The 21,033-nt window shown below is 37.4% G+C and overlaps 4 protein-coding genes across 9 annotated transcripts; 2 read left to right on the top strand and 2 right to left on the bottom strand.

Moving 5' to 3' along the window:
- Positions 1 to 191: 191 nt before the first annotated feature.
- LOC122394738 (60S ribosomal protein L26) lies at positions 192 to 1,449 on the top strand. Its single transcript, XM_043391835.1, has 4 exons — positions 192 to 298; positions 581 to 761; positions 862 to 1,002; positions 1,260 to 1,449. Exons 2-4 carry the CDS (start codon positions 594 to 596, stop codon positions 1,395 to 1,397), a joined length of 447 nt encoding a protein of 148 aa, XP_043247770.1. The 5' UTR covers positions 192 to 298; positions 581 to 593; the 3' UTR covers positions 1,398 to 1,449.
- Positions 1,450 to 1,455: 6 nt separating this feature from the next.
- LOC122394737 (protein lifeguard 4-like) lies at positions 1,456 to 2,661 on the bottom strand. The gene is made up of 5 exons (XM_043391834.1): positions 2,521 to 2,661; positions 2,324 to 2,432; positions 2,139 to 2,244; positions 1,914 to 2,065; positions 1,456 to 1,839 (listed from the first exon to the last, which is right to left on the bottom strand). The coding sequence occupies exons 1-5, from the start codon at positions 2,639 to 2,641 to the stop codon at positions 1,590 to 1,592; spliced, it is 738 nt and encodes a 245-aa protein (XP_043247769.1). The 5' UTR covers positions 2,642 to 2,661; the 3' UTR covers positions 1,456 to 1,589.
- Positions 2,647 to 7,397, bottom strand: LOC122405563. The gene is made up of 5 exons (XM_043410432.1): positions 4,554 to 7,397; positions 4,118 to 4,228; positions 3,897 to 4,047; positions 3,138 to 3,782; positions 2,647 to 2,674 (listed from the first exon to the last, which is right to left on the bottom strand). The coding sequence occupies exons 1-4, from the start codon at positions 6,915 to 6,917 to the stop codon at positions 3,628 to 3,630; spliced, it is 2,781 nt and encodes a 926-aa protein (XP_043266367.1). The 5' UTR covers positions 6,918 to 7,397; the 3' UTR covers positions 2,647 to 2,674; positions 3,138 to 3,627.
- A 1,033-nt stretch (positions 7,398 to 8,430) lies between these two features.
- On the top strand, positions 8,431 to 18,800 carry LOC122405221 (regulator of G-protein signaling loco). Of its 6 annotated transcripts, none has more exons than XM_043409784.1 (14): positions 8,431 to 9,563; positions 9,653 to 10,264; positions 10,710 to 11,351; positions 13,336 to 13,446; positions 13,520 to 13,744; positions 13,847 to 14,067; positions 14,147 to 14,339; positions 14,641 to 14,850; positions 16,533 to 16,809; positions 16,906 to 17,054; positions 17,150 to 17,233; positions 17,313 to 17,451; positions 17,542 to 17,633; positions 17,813 to 18,800. In XM_043409784.1, exons 1-14 carry the CDS (start codon positions 8,922 to 8,924, stop codon positions 18,305 to 18,307), a joined length of 4,092 nt encoding a protein of 1,363 aa, XP_043265719.1. In that variant the 5' UTR covers positions 8,431 to 8,921; the 3' UTR covers positions 18,308 to 18,800. The 6 variants fall into 6 exon arrangements, 4 of the variants coding, with proteins under 4 accessions (XP_043265719.1, XP_043265721.1, XP_043265720.1 ...); XM_043409786.1 differs by having other exon boundaries at positions 17,794 to 17,952; XR_006259749.1 differs by lacking the exon at positions 17,813 to 18,800 and having other exon boundaries at positions 17,128 to 17,233.
- Positions 18,801 to 21,033: the final 2,233 nt, after the last annotated feature.

Here is a 21,033-nt window from a genome sequence, read left to right on the forward strand (position 1 = left end):
GTTCTATCGCAAGACTATAGTATATTCCAAAAGATGCTGAAATGGATTCCTGTAAAATGATGTGACTTAAACAGAATACAAGTTATTATATATTGTAACATGTCTCCCTTTGAAACTACGGTACGTTCCTAACCAGGGCTCCATAGGGAACCAATAAAACGTTGATTACGCGACAAGCACAGTTTCCATTGAACTTCTTTGACCAATGGTACGTACTACAGTCGAATCATGTCTTTCCGGTACTTGTATGTGTGTGTAAATATTCTTCCGGTAGGGACCGCGGTACCGACAGTAAACGGTGAGTTTGTGGCAATCGGAATCTGTTCCAATCGAACTTAAATAAGCAGTTTCCATGGTGTATTTTGTGCCCGAATCGTTCCACTCGTCCTCCGACGTTCGAATTAAAATATTCTTTTTGTATTAGAATACGGATAATAATTGTATTTTTAACATCGACGAATTAGCCTGTTTGTTGTTTGTGTTTGAAACAGCCACGTGATTTAACTGTCGTGTACACGAAATTGTAATTTGTCGCTGCCGATTATTAAATCATGTTAAAGACCGTTCTTTCTTTGCGCAGGTAACCAGCAACGATGAAGTTCAACCGTCTCGTTACATCCTCGCGTAGAAAAAATCGAAAACGGCACTTCACAGCGCCTTCCCACATTCGTAGAAGGCTCATGTCAGCGCCTCTTTCGAAAGAACTTCGACAAAAGTACAATGTTCGTAACATGCCGATCCGCAAGGATGACGAAGTTCAGGTAGCGTAATTTATTTAGTTTTTCTGAGCAGTCCTGATGGCAAAAAGTTCGTTTCATAGAACCGCGTTCTTTAAATCGTTTTCCGTTTTATTTTTCAAAGGTTGTTCGCGGTCACTACAAAGGCCAACAAGTAGGCAAAGTCGTTCAAGTGTACAGAAAGAAATTTGTCATATACATAGAAAGAATACAACGTGAAAAGGCGAACAGTGCTAATGTGTACGTTGGTATCGATCCATCTAAGGTAAGAAGCAATCTTTTCCATACGATATTTCTCTCAAAATATAACCGATTAATGATGAACTAAACCATTCACGTAGAACGAGACACAAAGCTAAACAATGACGGCGATACTCAGGGTTTTCCTGTGTGTCGACGGATTTGTTTCGCTTAGTCTCTTTAATGCAGAAAAATTGGTACTGACACTACTACTGTTTTACATTATCCATCGCTACGATTCGTTCGAACTGTCTTCTAATGTATATTTTCTCTTTTTTATAGACTGTTATTGTAAAATTAAAGATGGACAAGGATCGCAAAAAGATCATAGACAGGCGAAGTAAAGGCAGACTCGCGGTGTTGGGTAAGGACAAGGGAAAATACACGGAAGACTCGACCGCAGCCATGGAAACTTCGTAAATTTTGATCGTATTTCGTTTGTGTATTTCAATAAAAACAGCATTGAAATCAATTCGATTTTTAATAGTTAATACTATTCACAATGTTAGACGTTCGAAACTTAGATGTACCCAGAATTTGTATTGAAAATTATTTATTTAAAAAATTGAAGTAACTTATACCAATTGAAACAAGAATACACGAATTTGTAGCCTATTGCGACGTCTCCGATAGAATTCTTAGAACGTACATGAACAAATTAATTATGTCGAGATAAATATTAATAGTAGCCAATATGTACTCTTCCGGGGAGAGTGTATGCATCATCAAACGAGTGTCGAATATTATAAACATGGACATTAATATCGCCCCGGTGATGCCCAGTGTCAATTCTAGTAGGCTATTTTGTAGAAATATTTGCATGAAACCACCGAGCAATAAGATCCAAAGGCCAATGAACAACCTAGAAATGTAACAAGGAATTTTTAGAATTGCGATTAATTTAATAATAATAGAGAAACAGAAATAGAAAAATACCCGGAAATTGAGATCGATGGCTGTCGCTTGCCCTGAAACGCGTAGATCGTCAGTCCTACCACAACTGTTAATGTTAAAAAGAGTGCCTGCAGAACTGTAGTGACTTCGTACATCGACACCAGTATTGCAACTGTGTAAGCTTTCGACAATGTCTATACGGTGAAACAAAAGTTATTATTGCTTCGAATCGAAAGGATTTTTACAAACACCGGCTCGATTACTCACGAATAAAGTCAATAGCATCAAGTTCGCTGGATGTTCTCTCCTTTTTATGTACAGTGCGATTAAAGTTCCCATAGTCATGATAAACGACAACATTATCGTCCAAGGACTAAAATTGTGTAATTAAAAAATAAATTTTCTCATCCGCATAGCGTGTCTGTGTTAAATCTCATAGAAAAGTTTCTTACTTTTCTTGTAGAAAAGTCTTAAGGGGTTGAAATGCCATAAATACTGTAGATACCATTACAGTTATCAAAAGTTGAAGACTTAACAAGCCATATACCTTTCGAAGAAAACCTACGAAACGTGTAGCAATAGAATTTAAGTCGAGGATGCAATCTTATTTGTGCTACATTGAATTCAATTAATTAGAATAATTAAGTACCTAATCGTATGTTAATATAATTAATTTCATTCATGTCTTGCTCCTTTCCACCACCTTCGACATCTTCTTCAATCAGTTTCACTGATTCACTAGCCATGTTTTTTGTATCGGTAATCATCATTCAACCCACTTTGTAAATAGTATCTAAAATCGTCTTCAACAGACAGAAAAAGACTAAAATATCAAATGAATCAAATAAAAGTAGCACAGAGTAACAACCAGGAGCAATGCTTGGTCGTTTTTTCAAGAACGAAATCTACATGCGCATGTACACGAATTGACCTGGCCGAGATCGATTATACGTTATACGTTACACGTAACACCGACTATCAGAATAAGACTCGATCGAAAAGGTTTCCGGAAGAAGGAAGTACAATTACAATTGACTGTTGTTATCAATCGTGGATTAATGTTATCGTTTTGATAATTTTATATCTCGTGACAGCACTCACGAATTATTCTTTAAAGATTTTATTCTTCGAAATTTACATAAAATAGGAGCGTAATATTTTGGTAAATCGTTTTAATTAATAGTTATCAGCGATCTATAGAATAATATACACGTTTATTTTGCCTCGACAGCGAAATTCGATTCAACACAGCTGCTACTTGGTTACCTTATTTTCGTTTAATAGCTTCGGTACTACTCGGCAACGATCGACATTGGTCGGCTGCACGTGACGACTAGTCATTTTAAACTTCCCATTCGCAAACAGCAAGTAGTCTCAGGTAGTATAATCTCTCCAGCAATATTATTCCTTAGTTTCACGCATAAAGCACAAAACTGCGTTCTTATCTAAAAATACTCTTATTATATTAAATTTCCTTATTAGACAAATTGTTTTTGTTACACGCTGCCCACTAAAAATATTGTCTCGTTAAATAAATATTCGAATTTATTTAATCTCTCAAAAATCGTATGAACGAAAAAAATTAATTTATTACTCGAATAAAAATTTACAAAAACTAATAGAATAAATCTAATGAAGTAGGTTCGTATAACTCTTAAATGTTTCATGCTGAATTCTAGTCATCATTCTTATTTAAAAGATCAGAGTATTTTATTTTTTAAGCCCGCGAGACGTGTGTACTTTATTTGATGAATTTTTATTGCTTTTTCTTAAATTTATGCTTTTTATGGCATTTATCTGCATAGTTCGCATAGTCTGCACAGTTTACTGTCTCATTTGCATGTTGACTTAATTTTCGTTTTTTAAATATTTTTTCATGCGCTACAACTCTCAGCACTGATTTAACATTAACTGAAAAGAAAGAAAAAAATAGTAAACAGTATGTAAAATCAAGAATCGGTGGATTTAATATGTAAAAGCAAAATGTCGATTTAAAATGACATTGTTAATTTTGTCGGTATGTACCTGCTTTGTAAGGCCTGCGAGATTTACCACTATTAAAAACACAAGACATGTGATCTATATCTTTGTAAGCAACTTTATATCTGTACTTTCCAAGTTTTAATTTCTTTCCTTTTAAGACTAATTTTTTCCCCTTCAATCGCTTTTTTAACATCTATAAACGATACATTATTGCGTTAGGTTCATACAAATTTTTCTAACAGCACAAGTTAAAAACCACTTACCTTAGTAGGAATGTCTATAAGAAAGATCTCATCTTTGTGTAGATCTTCCCATGTAATGGAAGGTGCAGTAGTCTCAAAGACTAAATTATCGCGTTCTATTAATTGTTGTAACTGTAAAGAAGAACTATGAAAAAGGACTGGAAGATGTACAAAATACTACAATAGCTCATAAGTTTTTCATTCGTCGTTCTTCGTCCCACCGCCCTCTTTTTTTAGTATTATTTTTGCAAAAATTGATAATTGGAGTATTGCATACTCGTATCTCGTTATATGACTTTTCGAAAGCTATATAAAAAAAGACTGTATGACAAAACTTTTCAATCAACAATCTTTATTTATGTTATTATATTGACGTTTCAATTTTCAACTAAAAAAAACTTACGAGCCATTTAGTAGCACAGCTTAAAATAAAAAAAAACAAAATTGTCATTTGTACATTGCATGGTCTACTGCATACTGTTGGATCTTTATTTACAGCTTTCTCAATTGCTGAATTTTTATTTACTTCGTCATCGTCTTGTAACGATTCGTCTGTAATTGTTGAATATTGTTTGAAACTGTTGCGTTCTTTATCCGAATAGTACATAATATTTGTCGAAGAGTTTTCTGAAATTCTTTCATGCCGATCGTTTTTCGAGCAAGACTTATTCCGAGTAGGCGTACACTGCGTCAAAGTATCATTAGAATCTGCAAATTTCAACGATTGACCGAATTCTTCACTGTGGGACAAATTTTTACTTTTGGCGCGTTTCTCGTGTACCATAAATGAACATGAATTTTCTTTCTCTTTATGTTTTCTAAGCTTATAATTTCTACGTGTTATACTTTTATCAAATTTGATCAACACAGGACTCCTGAAATTTATATTTTCATCTTCATTGATTGAGGAATTGCAAGACTCTTCAGAACGTTTGAGTAACTTGTCCCTCATATTTTCTGTGTTGCAACACGCGTCATCGTCTTCGCTGAGGCTAGACTCGCTGTCCATAGTTAAATTTAATCTTCTTAATTGTTGTAAACGTTTCTTGCTCAGAGGTGACATACTGTCTTCCATACTGTTCTCTGTTGCCACAGATTTCGATAATTTTTCATTGGAATCATATTTCATGCTTAATTCGGAATCTGAACAATCATCCAGCAGCGATGAATTGCATGATACGATTCTATACTTTTTATTAATAATTTCTGTAGAAGTTACTTTGGGTTGCAGTCTTGTTTGCTTTTGTACACTGTCTTGTTGCTTTCTTCCATCATCCACAATTTCAGTTGTAACCACTGTTGTATCTTGAGAGTCCATTTTACTTGATGCGTCGTGGTCATTGGATTTCATTTTATCTGACATATCGTGATCATCCGATTCCACTCCTCCCGATGTGTTATGACAAACAGATACCATTTTATCCGATCTATTGTCATTGTTGGATCCTACATTCTCTGATGTGCTATGAACATCGCATACCGTTTCATCCAGTGTATTGCGATCATTGGATTCTACTTCCTTTGACGTGTCATGACAATCAGATACCATTTCATTTGATACATCATGACCATTGGATATCATTTTATCCGATGCACCAGAATCATTGGATACCATTTTATCCGATGTATCACGATCCTCTGATATCATATTATCTAACACATCGTTATCATCGGACATCAAATTACCGTCAGGAGTTGTTTTTGCTTCAGAGTTATTTCGACAATCTAAACTAGAAGTAACTTCCATACTTTGACAAGCTTTTTGAATCTTCTTATGTCCTTTTTTATGAATTCTCTCTGCACGTACCGGGACTTCTTCTTCTGTATCTTCTTCAATACCTGAATCTTTTGGGTGATTTGTACTGCCAACATCCAAAGACTGTTGAATATTTGGTTTTGAGGTGAAACAATTAGATTGATTCTGATCTAACTGCGCTTTTATATTAGTAGAAGAATCATTATCAATTTGGGTTGCATTACTGTCATCAAACAGAGGCATTAAATTTTTTTTTTTTCTTTTCTGCGCTGAATTCCTTTCACATATTTTATAACAACTTTCTATCGGTTGAAGTCTTTCATCGATTTCATTCGTTACTAAATCTGTTTTTTTTATTGATTTAATGCTGTTTCTTCTTACTTTCTTTGGTGGAGTAATACTGTGCGCTATGGTTTTTGAATCTATTGCTTTAACAGGTGGATCTATAATTTTCTCTGTAATACATGTTTTATCGCTCGCTGACACTTTGGTCTTTTGATACGTAGTATCTTTAGCATTCTTATCAGGTATATTTAAATTATGTTGCTTGTCTTTCTGAACGTACCCTTTTTCAAAAAACAGTGGACTGGTACATTTTTTTTTTTTAATGACATCCTGCCAACCTACGTTCACAATTTCTGAAGATTTATTCTTTGACTTTTTGATACTTCTTTCTCTATTTACTGCATCGCGAAAAATATCATTTTCTTCCCCATCATATCCTATTTCGTAAGAATCGTCTGAGGTTCTTGCAGACCTTCGCCGCCTCATATATCTTTTTAAAGATAACCTAGAATCGTACACGTTATTGTAGTCGTCATCTGAGAAAGTAACACTGTCGTCGGTTTGATTATCATCCGATATATTCCGCAGTATAGAAGTTTTAATTTTAATATAGTTGTTGTACGTTATCATTTTGTGGTACTGTTTAATTGCAATATTCATCGCTTTAGTTCTGCGTTTCAATTTTCTGTACGGTATCAATTTATGCGTCAAAGACATATTTATCATTCTATTTTCAACATTATTTGTTACTATTTCCCAGCCAACTATATCGGTCTCCATTGTGCACGAATATTTTCTTTGTGTTTCTGACAATACTACTTTGAACGACTTAACCTAACTTTCTTTGTATATACATTAACAGCTAAGAAATATATGTATACATGTATATATCGTTTATAATGCCCGATCAAAGTGAACTGTAAAAATAAATATAAATCCTTTCTTTAAAGAAACATCAATAAACAAACTTCTAAACAATAAATGAAAAACTTCGCACACGATCGAGCACACGCGTACTTCTACGCATAACAATACAATATATTGTCCGTGCAACTCGAAGGTGTAAACGTAAATAATTCTGTCCAATAGGTAAGGATCCCATTGGTCGTAAGTTGTACCGCCATATTGGCGTATGTTCTTTACGATTGGTCGAAATTGTATTGGTCCACTGTATTAACAAGACTGCGCAATGATTTCCAAACTTTTTGGAAGGCAACCCCCTAAAAAAAAAGAAAGTTCCCGTATCCAAGATAAGTGGAAGGTTTATTAGGATTTCCTATGTATTCGATATCTTTATGTATTTTCTCTTGTTAACAGCGCATGTACAATTGTAAAATGATTTATATAAATATAAATTCTATTATGAGAAATATCCTGTTGTCACACAATCTTGTTACAATCGATTGTCATCACGTAGTTTTAATCGTTAAGAAACGTCAATAAATATACTATAGTACATAGAATGCTTTTCAACGGGAGCCATATGGCCTCTCCAGTATATTCTAATGTCCTACATTGTATTTTTTCGGGGCTACGAGTAAGAGATTTAGAAATGGGTGCCACAGAAACCTTCGAGTGTACCACGAAGTGTATTAAAATTAACACATTGTATGTCATGGTGGACACCGGTGCCCTGCTAGTCTTTTCGTTCATGCCGCGTCGATCATCGATGCTCGACACTTTACATACACTGCTTTCTTAAAATGCTTACCAACAATAAAGCCTAATGCTTGTAAATTTTAGAGTACCATTGATGTTATTGGGACTAATGTAAAATAATGAGTATGCCATTGAATTTGAAGAAACGCGTGCTCGTCGCAATTAATGGAATCGAACGAGGCATAATAGAGCAAATGAAATTTTAATAAAATATCTTGTAATAATCGCCGCAGATCGTTGTGAAAGTTGTTGATTAAGATTTATCAGGTTTCGTTTCGCATTACCTTTTCAAAGCAAATTATACGAACAAGTTTATACATCGAATGTGTACTACAAAACAATTGAGAGCTTAAGTTACAATAATCCGAAAAGTAAATGTTAGATTAATTTTACGATAGACACGCATTTCTTGTTATGTCATTGATATGTAGAAATAATGAAAAGAAAGCATAAAATTACAGAGTATTTAATGTACGTAACACCGGTATGGTTGTTGCGATACGGTATCAAAGAAGGGAAAATTCTTCGCGATAGAATTTCTGTCGTCGAAACGTGTATCCATACACCGGAAGTGTGTGAATCGATGAATATAGGTACGAACAATGATGTAAACGAAAGAAAGGTAGAAGTGGAGGGAGTGAAAGGATGGAAGCAGAAGAAAAGGAATAAAGTGACTATCAAAACATTTTATAATTGCTTCAACTTCTCGGGTACACGAGATAATTTACGAGTGAAAATTTTAACATCGGAATGTCGCAAAGCGTACAGCAGCAGAAAAATGTTTGAAAGCGTGTTTTTAAGTTTCGCGATGATAGTGATATAGTGTGTAGGAGAAAGAGGTGCAAGAGCGCAGGAAGAACGCCGTCGCGATCGTAGTGTAAACGGACGGCAACGAATTTTATATGGAATTTAATTATCGATGATCAACGTGCTCGATCGTGCAACGGAAAAGGGAAATCGTTTGATTTTCGAATATCCAATTATCGGCCGAAAAAATTGAAAGCATTCGTTGGGCTATAATTTAGGCAAGAATGGTTCGAGAGATATTCTGGTTCATGAAAGTGTTGGCTCGATGATAATTCTATCGGTAGATTCGGTGAGAATTGATGAAAAGAAAACACAAGAATGCACCAAAACAGAAGGAAGAAAAAGAGAGTGAATTACGGCGTAAGGATAGTGGAGGTATTGCGTGAAACGAAAGGATTTGGTTTTACGATCTCGGGACAGCAACCTTGTATTTTGAGTTGCATTGTTCCAGGAAGCCCGGCAGAAAATGCTGGATTACGTGCCGGCGATTATTTAGTATCTGTCAATGGTCACAATGTCAGTAGACTACCACACGACGATGTCGTACAATTAATTGGCCGTTCCAAGGGTATCCTGAGATTACAAATAGCTGAAAATTATTATTCCGATTCTTCGGACGAGGAAGGAGTTGCAACAGTACGCTGCAAGCCTAAATACACTCACAAACCACGTACGAGTAACATGGGAGCGTTACAATTGCAATGTAGAGTTGCCAAAGTTGTGCGGGACCTGCAAAGCGGTGCTATGTTTGACGCAACAGGGAGAGCACCGACCGCATCGCAAAGCCAAGGAAGTTATTGCGGCTTACATTATCGTTGGGATATGTCTAGTCCTCTTCCGCCGCCACCGCCGCCAGCCTCTCACAAAAGAGACTCTGAAAAGATAGTACATAGAACAGTTGTTGGGTATCTCGGAACTATTGACATTCCTAATCAATTGCATCCGTCTTGTATGATGCAGGTAACGCATACGTCGCGTATAACATTTACTTACATAATTTGATACAACGAATACAAAGATGAAAGAAATTTCCGTGTTTCTAATTCCAGGTTTTGAGAAAATGCATCAAACGATTGAAAGCCGAGAAAAGAAATCCCACTACGGTGCTCTTAACTATACACGTGGCAAACATAAAGCTTACCAATTCAGAAAATCGCGTTATAGCGGAATATCCGTCTTATAGAATAATATTTTGCAACTCTTTCTCCGAACAAGACAAGCAGTATTTTGGCATATTGACTAAGTCTGTTAAAGATAAAGAAAATATTGTTTCGAACTCATGCCATGTTTTTACAATTTATTATAAATTAATTGACCATGCAGTGCATTCCAGCGCGTGTAATATATTCGGATTTACGTGCACCAAAACATCTGAATTAAACGTGTGTCAAGAATTTCCTGATAGTTGCAATGGCCTTATCGGTGCTATACAAACTTTGTATATATCAGACTCTGCAGGCACGGACGCAAGTTCCTATAACGAAATGCGGAGGCATCAAGATGCTTCTTCCCCGCAGCCGAGTAACATAAGTACTTCTACTGCTCATTCGAGTAACAGCGATTCTGGAATTGGCTTTAAAGACGATTGCACAAGCCATTTAGATCAAAATATCGTACAAAACGTCTCCCGAAGAAGATGCTGTCCTGTTTCAGAATACAGGGTATGTTGATCACGGTGTTTGTATCGGTTAATTGTTGAAATTACAATTAACACGTTCGCTACCACCATTCAATCGGACAACCACAAATGCAGAACATGTTTTTAATTATGTACGAATAGAATGGGACACGTGGCAACGAACGTGTTAATAACGTCAAAATAAATCGGGAGATTTTTTAATTTGTACTTCCGTAGTTAGTGTCAAATTTTCAAAGTTTGAAGTTTTTGAAAGAAAACCAGTTATGTTCTATCGTTCCATTACGCGTCAAAGTCACGAGAAAAATTCTGTCGACTTGTAGCGAATTCGTTACGACCGCAGAGAACTATTCGAATATGTAAATGAAAAAAAAAGAAAAAAAAAGAAAAGAGGAAATAAAACAAATGAATTGTTTTTACGGCGTTCCGTTTTAAAGAATTTTCCTTAAATGAATGCAATATATTTTCAGGATGCGTGTGATCATCCGTCGAGAACGTACGGTAACGAGGCCGTCGATTTTCGATTGACGGTTCGAGCCGTATCTAACGCATGCTGGAACGAAACAAACGAATCGGACGCGTGTAAAAGTAATACGGAATTGTCTCGTGGAAGTGTTGTTTTTAATGATTTTTGCGAGGGAATAAGTACGTACACGGCGACGATAGAGAATCACGAGATGCATTCCGATGTACAAAAGGGAACGAAGAGGGGGGACTTGCCCACCTGTCCATTACCATCTGCCTCTACAGTTAAGCAGGGGTTGGTTAGTTCGTCCGTTGGTTCCCTCGCGTCCGTTTGCACCACCGCGATGCTGCACGGTATAGAAGATCCGATCGACACGTCTGACGATTCTATAGCCAGATCAAAAAGATTATTGGCGTTTACGGTATTAGCGGAATCGACGGAGACCGACACGCGGGACAAATTCAGTCCGAAAGTTTTCTCCGGTATCTCCAAGTCCTTAGTGCATAGTTTCGAAGACCTTAACGCGAGTATGGATTATGCTCGTCCTCTCTGCCAAACATACTCGGATAAATCGGATAACTCACGCCCTTGGGGAAGTTTACAAGAGATTCGGAACATTGGAACCTGTGTGCAGGATACCTGTCTGGTAAGGTCCACTTTACGATTTTCCATAACGCGTGACTCGGTATGATCTGTTAATCGATACACGTGTATATTAGTAAAATGTAAAAAGAAAAAAAAAAAGAAAATGAAAAAGTAGAAAAAACAGGAAGAATCTAAAAACTGAATACGTGCACGCGCGTGTGTTCGTGCTTGTGAACTGACGGGTAAATGAACGAGAGAATGAAGTGGTAGTGGATGCCGTGCGAGGGAGCGAGAGACACGATGTACGAGAGAAACGATTGGGGTTACGAAACCTTGGGCCGCGAGGGGAAGAATGCAAGAGAGGAATCGAGTAAGCGGATGAGTGAATGAAAGATTGCGCTTTGCACGAACGAGTGAGCGAGCTACCGACGGATGGACGGACGGAACGAACGAACGGACCGACCGACCGACCGACCGACCGACCGAGTAAATTGAGTAGGAGAGGGAAAGAGAGAGAGAGAGAAGGAAATGAAGTACGGGCGAGTAGATGGTCTCGTAGCAGTGTGCACATGAGAGTGACATGTTGAACGTAACGTCGATTGTAACGGTTACGATGGTGCTGATTAATGCACGGTGATCTTTGAACTCGTAATTTGGAAGAATTCATTGATCAAAACGTTCGCGGTACGTGCTGCCTGTGCTCGATCGCGTCGAATCGATCGGTCGATCGTGTTGATTGTGTCCGTGTACGTTGTGCTCGGCTGACCGCCGAGTCGAACAGACACCGTGTGTGGAATCACAATTGTCAACGGTGCATCGTTGCAACTGGGCGGAGCCTTTATTATTACGGACTCGGGGCAACGGCAGTCTTTACGAGCCGTTCGAGGAAAATCACTTCGTAAACCAATTATTTTCGTACAAGTATCTTTTACTATTCCTCGCGATAAATGGGACCGTGGCGGGGCTATACGAAGGAACACGATCTTCGGTCACGACATGGACACCGTGGTGAAATCGGTACGTGGGGCACAAGACGGTCGATATTGTTCCCTTGAATCGAGATCGCGCGAAAATATTTGCCTCGCGTTCTGTAGAGATTCTCGATCGTTCGATAATTTTCAATTGCTTCGAGATTAATTCGTCGTCTTAACGGGTTGCCCATTTCGGTTGCTTTACGAACGGGTTAGGCAAGTGAGACTCGAACGAAGCAATCAATGATCAGTGATCGACAACGCAAAGTCGATGCGATACGTCGATACGTTCGTATCGTTCCAGGAATTAACGATGACTTCTTCTTCCTCGATCTTTCACGAGTCAGCGTCATATTATTTCAATTCCTGTTGGTCACTCATCATGACAGAACGTAATTGTTCGAGCCTTCACCAATGGATATTACGTCGAAAGAAATAACCGACGCAAAGATATATATATATATGGGGTACCGTCTATTGTCGACGAACGCGGTAAAAAGAGACGGGAAACTTCGAAATTATTTATTAGTATGTGAGAATATTCTTCGTTCTCACGCTGTTCCCGTCTCCCTTGTATACTTTGACACGTAAATCTGTGTACGCACACACGGAAGACGTCCGGTTGATATAATCGGTGAGAATCGTGAAAGAAAACATGCGTGTTACTTCTCTTTTGTTTACTTTAAATTCCGTTCGTAATTAAATCGTGCAGTGGTCTAAATTTTTTTTTAAACAATACCTTTCCGATATAATTTCGACCTTTTAAATTTTTTGTACGTAGCTAGTATGTATAGTATAGGAAGCGAAACGTAGGCACGCCTTCGTTGTGTCACGCTTGAGGGAACTTAAAGTTTATTGACTTTAACGAACAAATTAGATCCGTTCGCAGTGAAAAACAGTAGTATGATGTTCGTTTATTCTTTTTCCATTCCCTAATTTACGTACGATATTTAAAGATAAAATACGTAACGATGTGATCGCGCACGCGCTCGATCGTTCCCCCTATGACTCGTTTAATCCTGGTTAACGATGTTAATCAACGAGGTAAAATTTTTTAATGCTTCTTCGACGCAGCACGGTAGTACAGAATTATGCGACAAAAACACCGACTGCAAGAGTATACATGCATGGGCCAGTGGTTTTGAGAAATTACTGGAAGATCCAAAAGGATTGCAAACATTTGCGGTAAGAATTGTATTTCATCTTTCGATACCTAAAATCTATGCTCAAACGTTTCATACGTATCGTTCTTTTAAAGGAGTTCTTAAAGAAGGAGTTCAGTCATGAAAATATCTACTTTTGGGCAGCCTGCGAGAGATACAAAGACACTAAAGATATTGTAACAAGACGCAAGTTGGCTAATCAAATTTATCAACGTCACTTGTCCAACACAGCTGCAGAACCTGTGAACGTCGACAGTCATGCTGCTGGTCAAATAACTCAGGAACTTCTCGGAGAAGCACCCACTAATCTTTTTCTACAGGTGAAGATAACGTTCCTTACACCATTTTACCATCGCTACTCTGTTGTCGTTCCATCTTTTTCTTTACATTATGGAACTGATCGTTGTACCGTTTATTTTCAGGCTCAAAAGCAGGTTTTCAATTTAATGAAATTCGACAGCTATCCTAGATTCTTAAGGTCCGATCTATATCGTCATTGTATAGAAACGGGAAGTTCTGTAATCGGTGTTGTGGACTGTGATCTGAATCTGACCAGTTCACCTAGCGTAAAGTTAAAAAAGAGCCATTCAGATGCTGAGGATCGATGTAGGAAATCTATTCTTCCATGGAATAGAAAGAATAGGTAATGGTAATCTGTCGTATATTAGGAAAAGCAAAAAGAAGTAGTGCTTTCAATTTTAAATATCAAAACATGTCCGTAGGTCCAAATCGAAAGATCGTGGAGAGTCTGAGTACAGTAAAACACCTAGTAGAAGCGAAACCATATATAAAAGTTTCACGACTATGAAAAGAGAGGCGGAAGGTAATAATAATGACGACAGTATTTCTATATCTAGTAGCAGATCTTCATTAGCGTCATGGGATCTGGCCCTGAGGCAATCGTTTCACAAACATGTGAGTATCTTCCTGCTCTGCGTGTTACGTAAATGTAGATAGTGAAATAATCCTATTCGATGCATTTAAGTCGACGACTACTATACGTTTAATTTATCGAGATATACGTTAGTTTGGTATGCATTGCAAATCTACTATATAGTATTGGTATTGGATAAAGAAATTTGTTGAAGACGAGCGAGAACCGTTAACGCGCCGTCAAAAACAGATAGATAGTAATAGTCGATACGTAATATGTAATGCGTTATAAAATACACATTTAATTTCGAATCTACAAAGCTGCTGTATGTGTAACTTGTAGTCTTTATCGTCCTACGAAGGACAGTCGAACGAAACGAAAGAAGTTCGCGCCAAATGTACCGGGTTGTGTCGGGTAATATTACCCGATGGATCGACTACGGTTGTACCAACTAGCGAAACGGAGAGTATTAAAGATGTGGTTACACGACTTCTCGATAAAAGAGCTCTCCGATACTCTAACTATGACGTTCTAATCCTAGCCACAGACGAGGTTTGTGTTCTCTCGTATTTATTTAACGCATCCTTCGAAACCACTATGCGGAACTAACAAAATCGTTTTTGTCTCATTAACACGGGTTCGCGTTATTCCTGGAACGTGCTTGGTTTCCTGCGCTCTACATACCGCAAAATCTCTTCTTCCAGATAGATTTCTGCTACCTAATCAAATTGCTCGCTCAATGTAACCAGATTGTATCGTTTCAATTACTTTCACGTCATTTTCTCCGAATCTATTGGTTCGCGAGAACAACGGTTTCGGATAAAATTTAGTTTGTTTGCAGAAGGACGTATTTCGATCGGCTTACCTTTGTTTCGAACAAAGTTGTTTTCAAGATTTACAAGTGATCGTCGTTCGTTTTAATCCCTTTACTACGGTGCACTTTAACCCAGAATCTATTGTGCATTCGCGTGACTATCTACAACCAAATTGAGACTGAATTACATTTAAGAAAATTTATGCGACATTTTTTACCATAACGGATGTTCATCACCTCTTACGTGTACAAGCAAGATTTATTAAGATTTCTAAGGAATGAAAGTCTATCTACTGTCTTTTTTAATTCGTATATGTTACATAAAATGGAATGTAAACGCAACAACATTAAACCACTAATACATTTAAAATTTATTTGAGAAATAGTTTTTAATTGGCAACTTTCGTGAAAGTGAAACTTGAAAATATAGAAGGTTATGGACTTCAGATAACGAAGATAGATTAAACTGAAAGTTACGTATCTTGATATACCTGATTTACAAGGTAAGCATAATGACTACAGTATGTTCCAATCGTAACATACTGAGGAAAAATTTTAACGGGAGATTCTAGAGACCAAAATAAGACGAAAATCAAGAATACCAATTTGTTGATCAAGGCTTCATTACAAAGTTATTAACGTTTAAAGTTAAAGTGTGCAGCGTGCACGGTTCCCGTCTCACAGGCGGAACTTGAAACGTTAATAACTTTTTAACGAAGCCTCGATCAACAAATTGGTATTCTTGATTTTCGTCTTATTTTGGCCCATAGAATCTCTCATTAAAATTTTTCCCAGGTTAGTCGAAAACTCTGTATACTTGTGAAACGTACGAGAGGAAGCCATTCCTCCATGTTGAGAGTGTTTTATAGTTAAATAGAACAATACATTTGTCATCATTTAGGTTCTCTGGATTATTCATCTTTATCCAGATAAGGAATAAGAATAGCAAATATGGTTTTGCCTAGATTAATTTGATTCGTTAGTCACGGATTAATTATCATTGGTGATTCACGAATGCCATTTGTCGTCGAGGTATACTTTTCTAAGAACAACAAAGTGATTAAATATTTATTCATTATGTAAACGAGAAAATTCTTTGCGTGCGTTTGTGATCTGCATATTGCATATATCTGTATGTAATACAAAGAAAATTTTAAAAGGTTGCTTCGAAATCTTGAAAGCTACTTTACTTGGAATGAGGTTATGCCGTCGAAAATATGTTCCTCTTGAAACAAACTAAAAGCAACAACAACGGTATCGTGCATGCATTTTCGACACAGCTTTTGTAGTTGCACAGATACTACAGTTATTCGTGTATTTTACGTGCAGTGAAGTATGGTAATTGGTAACCGATAACGATCATTACGTTAGGAAGACGACTCGATGCAACGTTAGTTATAGATTCTTTTTATACTTTTAGACGATAGAAGCGAAATATCCATCGGCGGTGTTGGCCGGCCAAGAAGTGGAAGTCGTTCCGACGAAGATATTGAAAGTAGACTTATTTTCGCGTCGCGTGATCACCGTGATCGCGCACAAAGGGAGGACCCTTAAGGAAGTGCTAAAACCGCTTCTGAATAAGTACGGTTTCAATGTGGACATGATCACGGTATGGAGCGAAAATCACTGTATTTGCATGGACATGCCAGCTATCGATGCTCCCGCCAGGTTAACTTTGATGAACGTAAAAGACGAAGGTATAGTTGTTAAAGTTTAGTTGTATCTGGTTTCGTGGAAATCGTGAAATATCATCGAGTCGAAATGGTGATGGAAAGAACATTTTCCCGTTGCAGATCCTCAAAAGGAATTGCACACGGTTAAATACGCGCACGATGTACTACACGGTCAACCCACTCTGGACGAGATCACTAACAGGGTGTTCGAGGAGCTCCTAGTGGGCAAAGGTGCGAGTAAATATCAGTATAACGAAGGCTCGTGTAAGGTAATAGAAAGAGTATGTTTAAGAAACTAGCGAAAAGAATACGTAGAAGGCTAGACCTTTCCCATGCTTCAAGTTGTTTATGCTTTCACGTGTAGTCGGACGATCAACGGTCCGAAGGTTCCTCCATTCTACCCAGCAAGTTTTTTCTCCGAGATTCTACGATGCACGGAAAAAAGAAGGTAACGGGATACACGATGTTTCGTAATGCTATTTTCTTCTGATTCTGTACGAGCGTTATTTATCCTATTTATGCTAAAGGGAAAGTCCAAATGTTCGAGCGAAAAGGGTAATCCGAACGATTACGCGGCCGAAGAGCCAGTCAAGTCTCACCCACCTTTAATAGCAAAGTGGCGGAACGGTGTGAAATTGCAGTTACCAGGAAGATTTGACGGCGAAGGTGAACAATACACATTAAATCAAGAAATCGGTTTGCTACCGCGTTGCTAATAATAGTTATAATAACAATCGAAAACACGTACGTTCGTAGATCTGTACGAAGGTTTGAAACGAGCGCAAAGATCCAGATTGGAAGACCAGAGAGGAACGGAGATCAATTTTGAGTTGCCAGACTTTTTAAAGGTAAACGGATGATCACATCCCTCCGTGGCATATTAATAAAAACGCGTATCTTAACGACGATACGGGATTTAATGACGCGCGCAGACACACATACCTCGTATCGTTTTTAAATATACTTTATCCCTGAAACTTTTATCATGTTGCGTTTCGACCCTTAAAGCTATGAAATTACTGATCAGAACAAGGAAAATGGTAAGCCGACGGATCGGAACAAGGTTCGAAGACCTAGGATAGTGTCCGCCAATTGCGAAGCAAACTCCAAGTTTTACGGCTCGATTAACGAACGACAAAACTGTGACGGGCACGGCCAAGACACGGTGGCACCATCGAGGAACGGAAATATCAACGAACGATTCGTTGTGTCCGCCGGTGGAAACGAATCTTGGAGTAAGTCACAAGATGGATCGTTCATTTTAGATACGACCATAATGGTCGGCGATCGGACCATTCTGGAGAACGGATCACGCTCCAGAGCGACTGTTTTGGACACGTTCGATAGTCAAGCATCGTCGGCCGTGAAACTGTCGAAGCCTCCGCCACTTCCGCCAAAACCGAAAAATCTCGTTACAAACGCAACGAAAACCGGGTATATCGTTTCTTCGAAATCTTTACCAAAGTCTGCTCGAGCCGTTCCCCTGAGCCCGACTGAATCCAGTCGGAAAAATATATTTTAACATATTGGAGAACACATGTGTTCGCCGCAATGGTATTCGCTTGGTCTATATCTGTATTTGAAATATAATGTGCGTCGAAAAATTCGAAAAAAAAAAAGAAAAGAATATTTTTATATCTGCGCGTATATACGTATATATACGTATATACACTTTGAGGAATTATACGGCGTGAGAAATTTGACAAACAGATTCTACGACTACGGTTTCGCGTTATTTTTGCACCGTCTGACTGGTACTACTTGAAATTTTCTAAGTGCCTTCGTTTTTACTTCCATTCAACGTACTGCCGTACCGAGATTCATATGGCAATTGTCTTAGTCGATAAATATTTATGATCTTTTTACAGTACAGCTGTTACTTTCCTGGTTATACAGGATATATAAGTATATTTTATTGTAATTTATATTCGATGAATGTTGTTACACGCAAAAGGTGAAAAAATGTTTGAGATTTTACGCGAAATAAATAAATTATATAAACTTCGTTCAACAAGCAAGCCCTTTTCTATTTATCTTTGTCCCTTGAATTATGATTACTGTGTAATGAAGCTAGTTATTAAATAAAATTACTAATTACTTGGTAATCGCACTCGATGAATAATATAAGCAACTAATTATACAATATATTTAAAAAAAATATACAATTTATTTTTTGATTAATTTTTGTTTTCATTTCACTTATTTACAAATAAAGATTTAACTTTCTACTCAAGCAATAAAATAGTTTCGTTTTATTCTTTTCCTCCAAATATGCTAGAAGCCTGCTGAACGATCCTGCATATTTTTAATTTATAGGAATCATTGTCAATTTGTTGAAAAAATAATGTGTTATAAAGTAACATGTTTTTTGATTTGACATCAAGTTTACGATTACTTGATCAATGATTTCGATTATCACGATCGTCTAATCAAGAAATCACGAAGCAGTTAATTATTGGCCAGTCGTCATTTGTTTTCATTCGCGCTTTGCCTCTCGTGTTTTCCTAGGTGGCGCTGTTCGCGTTAATAACACATTTTCGGCGGGCTACCAAGATCGCTTAGCTCGACACGAGTCAACGCAATTCGCCTGATATTATCGTAGTTGACTCTGTATTTCTGACATTTCCTTTTTACACATTGCCCTGACACGTCGAAAAGGAATCATCAACGGTATAACCGATAGAAATTACTTTTCTGAAAGTGCCTCGGTAGTTTTGCTCATCAAATTTTGCGGATATCCCGGAGGAATGTAAGTAATTGGACAATTAACGATGTTGTGTCTTTCCATTTGTAGTTTCGAACAGTGATCAATTTTGTTTTCCTCTAATTTTGAATGTTTACAACATTCGATTAAACTTACCTAACCACATAACGTGTTCGAAGCAACCTGATTTCTTGAAGCCTTTACTTGAACGTATTGTGTTGTGCTGTTCTCGGATTTACTTGTCATAACGTATGTTCCAAATAGTAATTATCGCGTATGGATTGGTAGCTGTGTGCCACGTGATAGTTATACGAATACGTATGTATATTCGATCTAAAACGAGTGCTGTCGACAGCGAAAAATTTAGTCCACGATGAATCGATTCGCGTTGTCTTTCATTGTTAAGATTATTACACGTTTGGCAATTACTTGGAATATAAAGAAACACGTGTCCCAAGGTTTACACGCTTGTCCTTTAAATCGTTCGGAAATATCGTGATAGGTTGCATTAAACGGAATATTTGTTCTCGTCCTCTGTATCGAAATATCGACGAACTGACAAGGGCAGCAACATTTTACGATCAATTATAAAAACATGCTTGTAAATACTTTCTCTCGGTGGTAGTTCGAACATGAAATGTTATTCGCGGTTACGTTCGAGGTTATATTGATGTGTTACTTTTACCTCACAGACAATCATTACATCGATAATCGTTATTATCGATATTAGTCAATAACTAATTCTAAATACTTTTTTGACTTCTGCTTCTGTTCGTAATTTCAGAAATGTCACTGTAACTTTTTTTATTTTTATAGTGGTAAATAACCAAGTTTCGTTCTTCGATAGAAGTTTGTTTCATTTTTACTATTTTACGTTCAGTACACACTGATTTGTGGAGTTTGCTTAGTAAAACATTCGAACGATGAAGTAACCAAAGGGCTACCAACACTAGATTTCAAAAACATGGGGTATCCCCCGAACAATTACAGTCGTACCAACTTGCACGATTTTTAGTGACCGGTGATTTCAGTACGTTATTTCTGAATATGTTCAATTCCTTGGTTACAAGATAAAGTTTTTCATTTATAGCCACTATGTATTAAAACATATTAATGTATCTATATCTAAAATATCTTCAGCGTAAATGCATAATAACAATCTAGCAAGCATCACGGTGTACAATTTTAAGCGACACTCACTGTACAGGGTTTTCGGCTAACCTGGGAAAAATTTTAATGGGGGATTCTAGAGACCAAAATAAGACGAAAATCAAGAATACCAATTTGTTGATCGAGGCTTCGTTAAAAAGTTATTAACGTTTAAAGTTCCGCCTGTGAGACGGCAACCGTGCACGCTGCACACTTTAACTTTAAACGTTAATAACTTTTTAACGAAGCCTCGATCAACAAATTGCTATTCTTGATTTTCGTCTTATTTTGGCCCATAGAATCCCCTATTAAAATTTTTCCCAGGGTTGTCCGGACACCCTGTATATCGTAATTACGATCCCTCAAGCGTATTACCTAACATTGGCTTCAAATTG

Source organism: Colletes gigas, unplaced genomic scaffold, assembly GCF_013123115.1.
Source record: "Colletes gigas isolate AHSC1104 unplaced genomic scaffold, ASM1312311v1 Colletes_gigas_Sc00004, whole genome shotgun sequence".
Classification (NCBI taxonomy): Eukaryota; Metazoa; Arthropoda; class Insecta; order Hymenoptera; family Colletidae; genus Colletes; species Colletes gigas.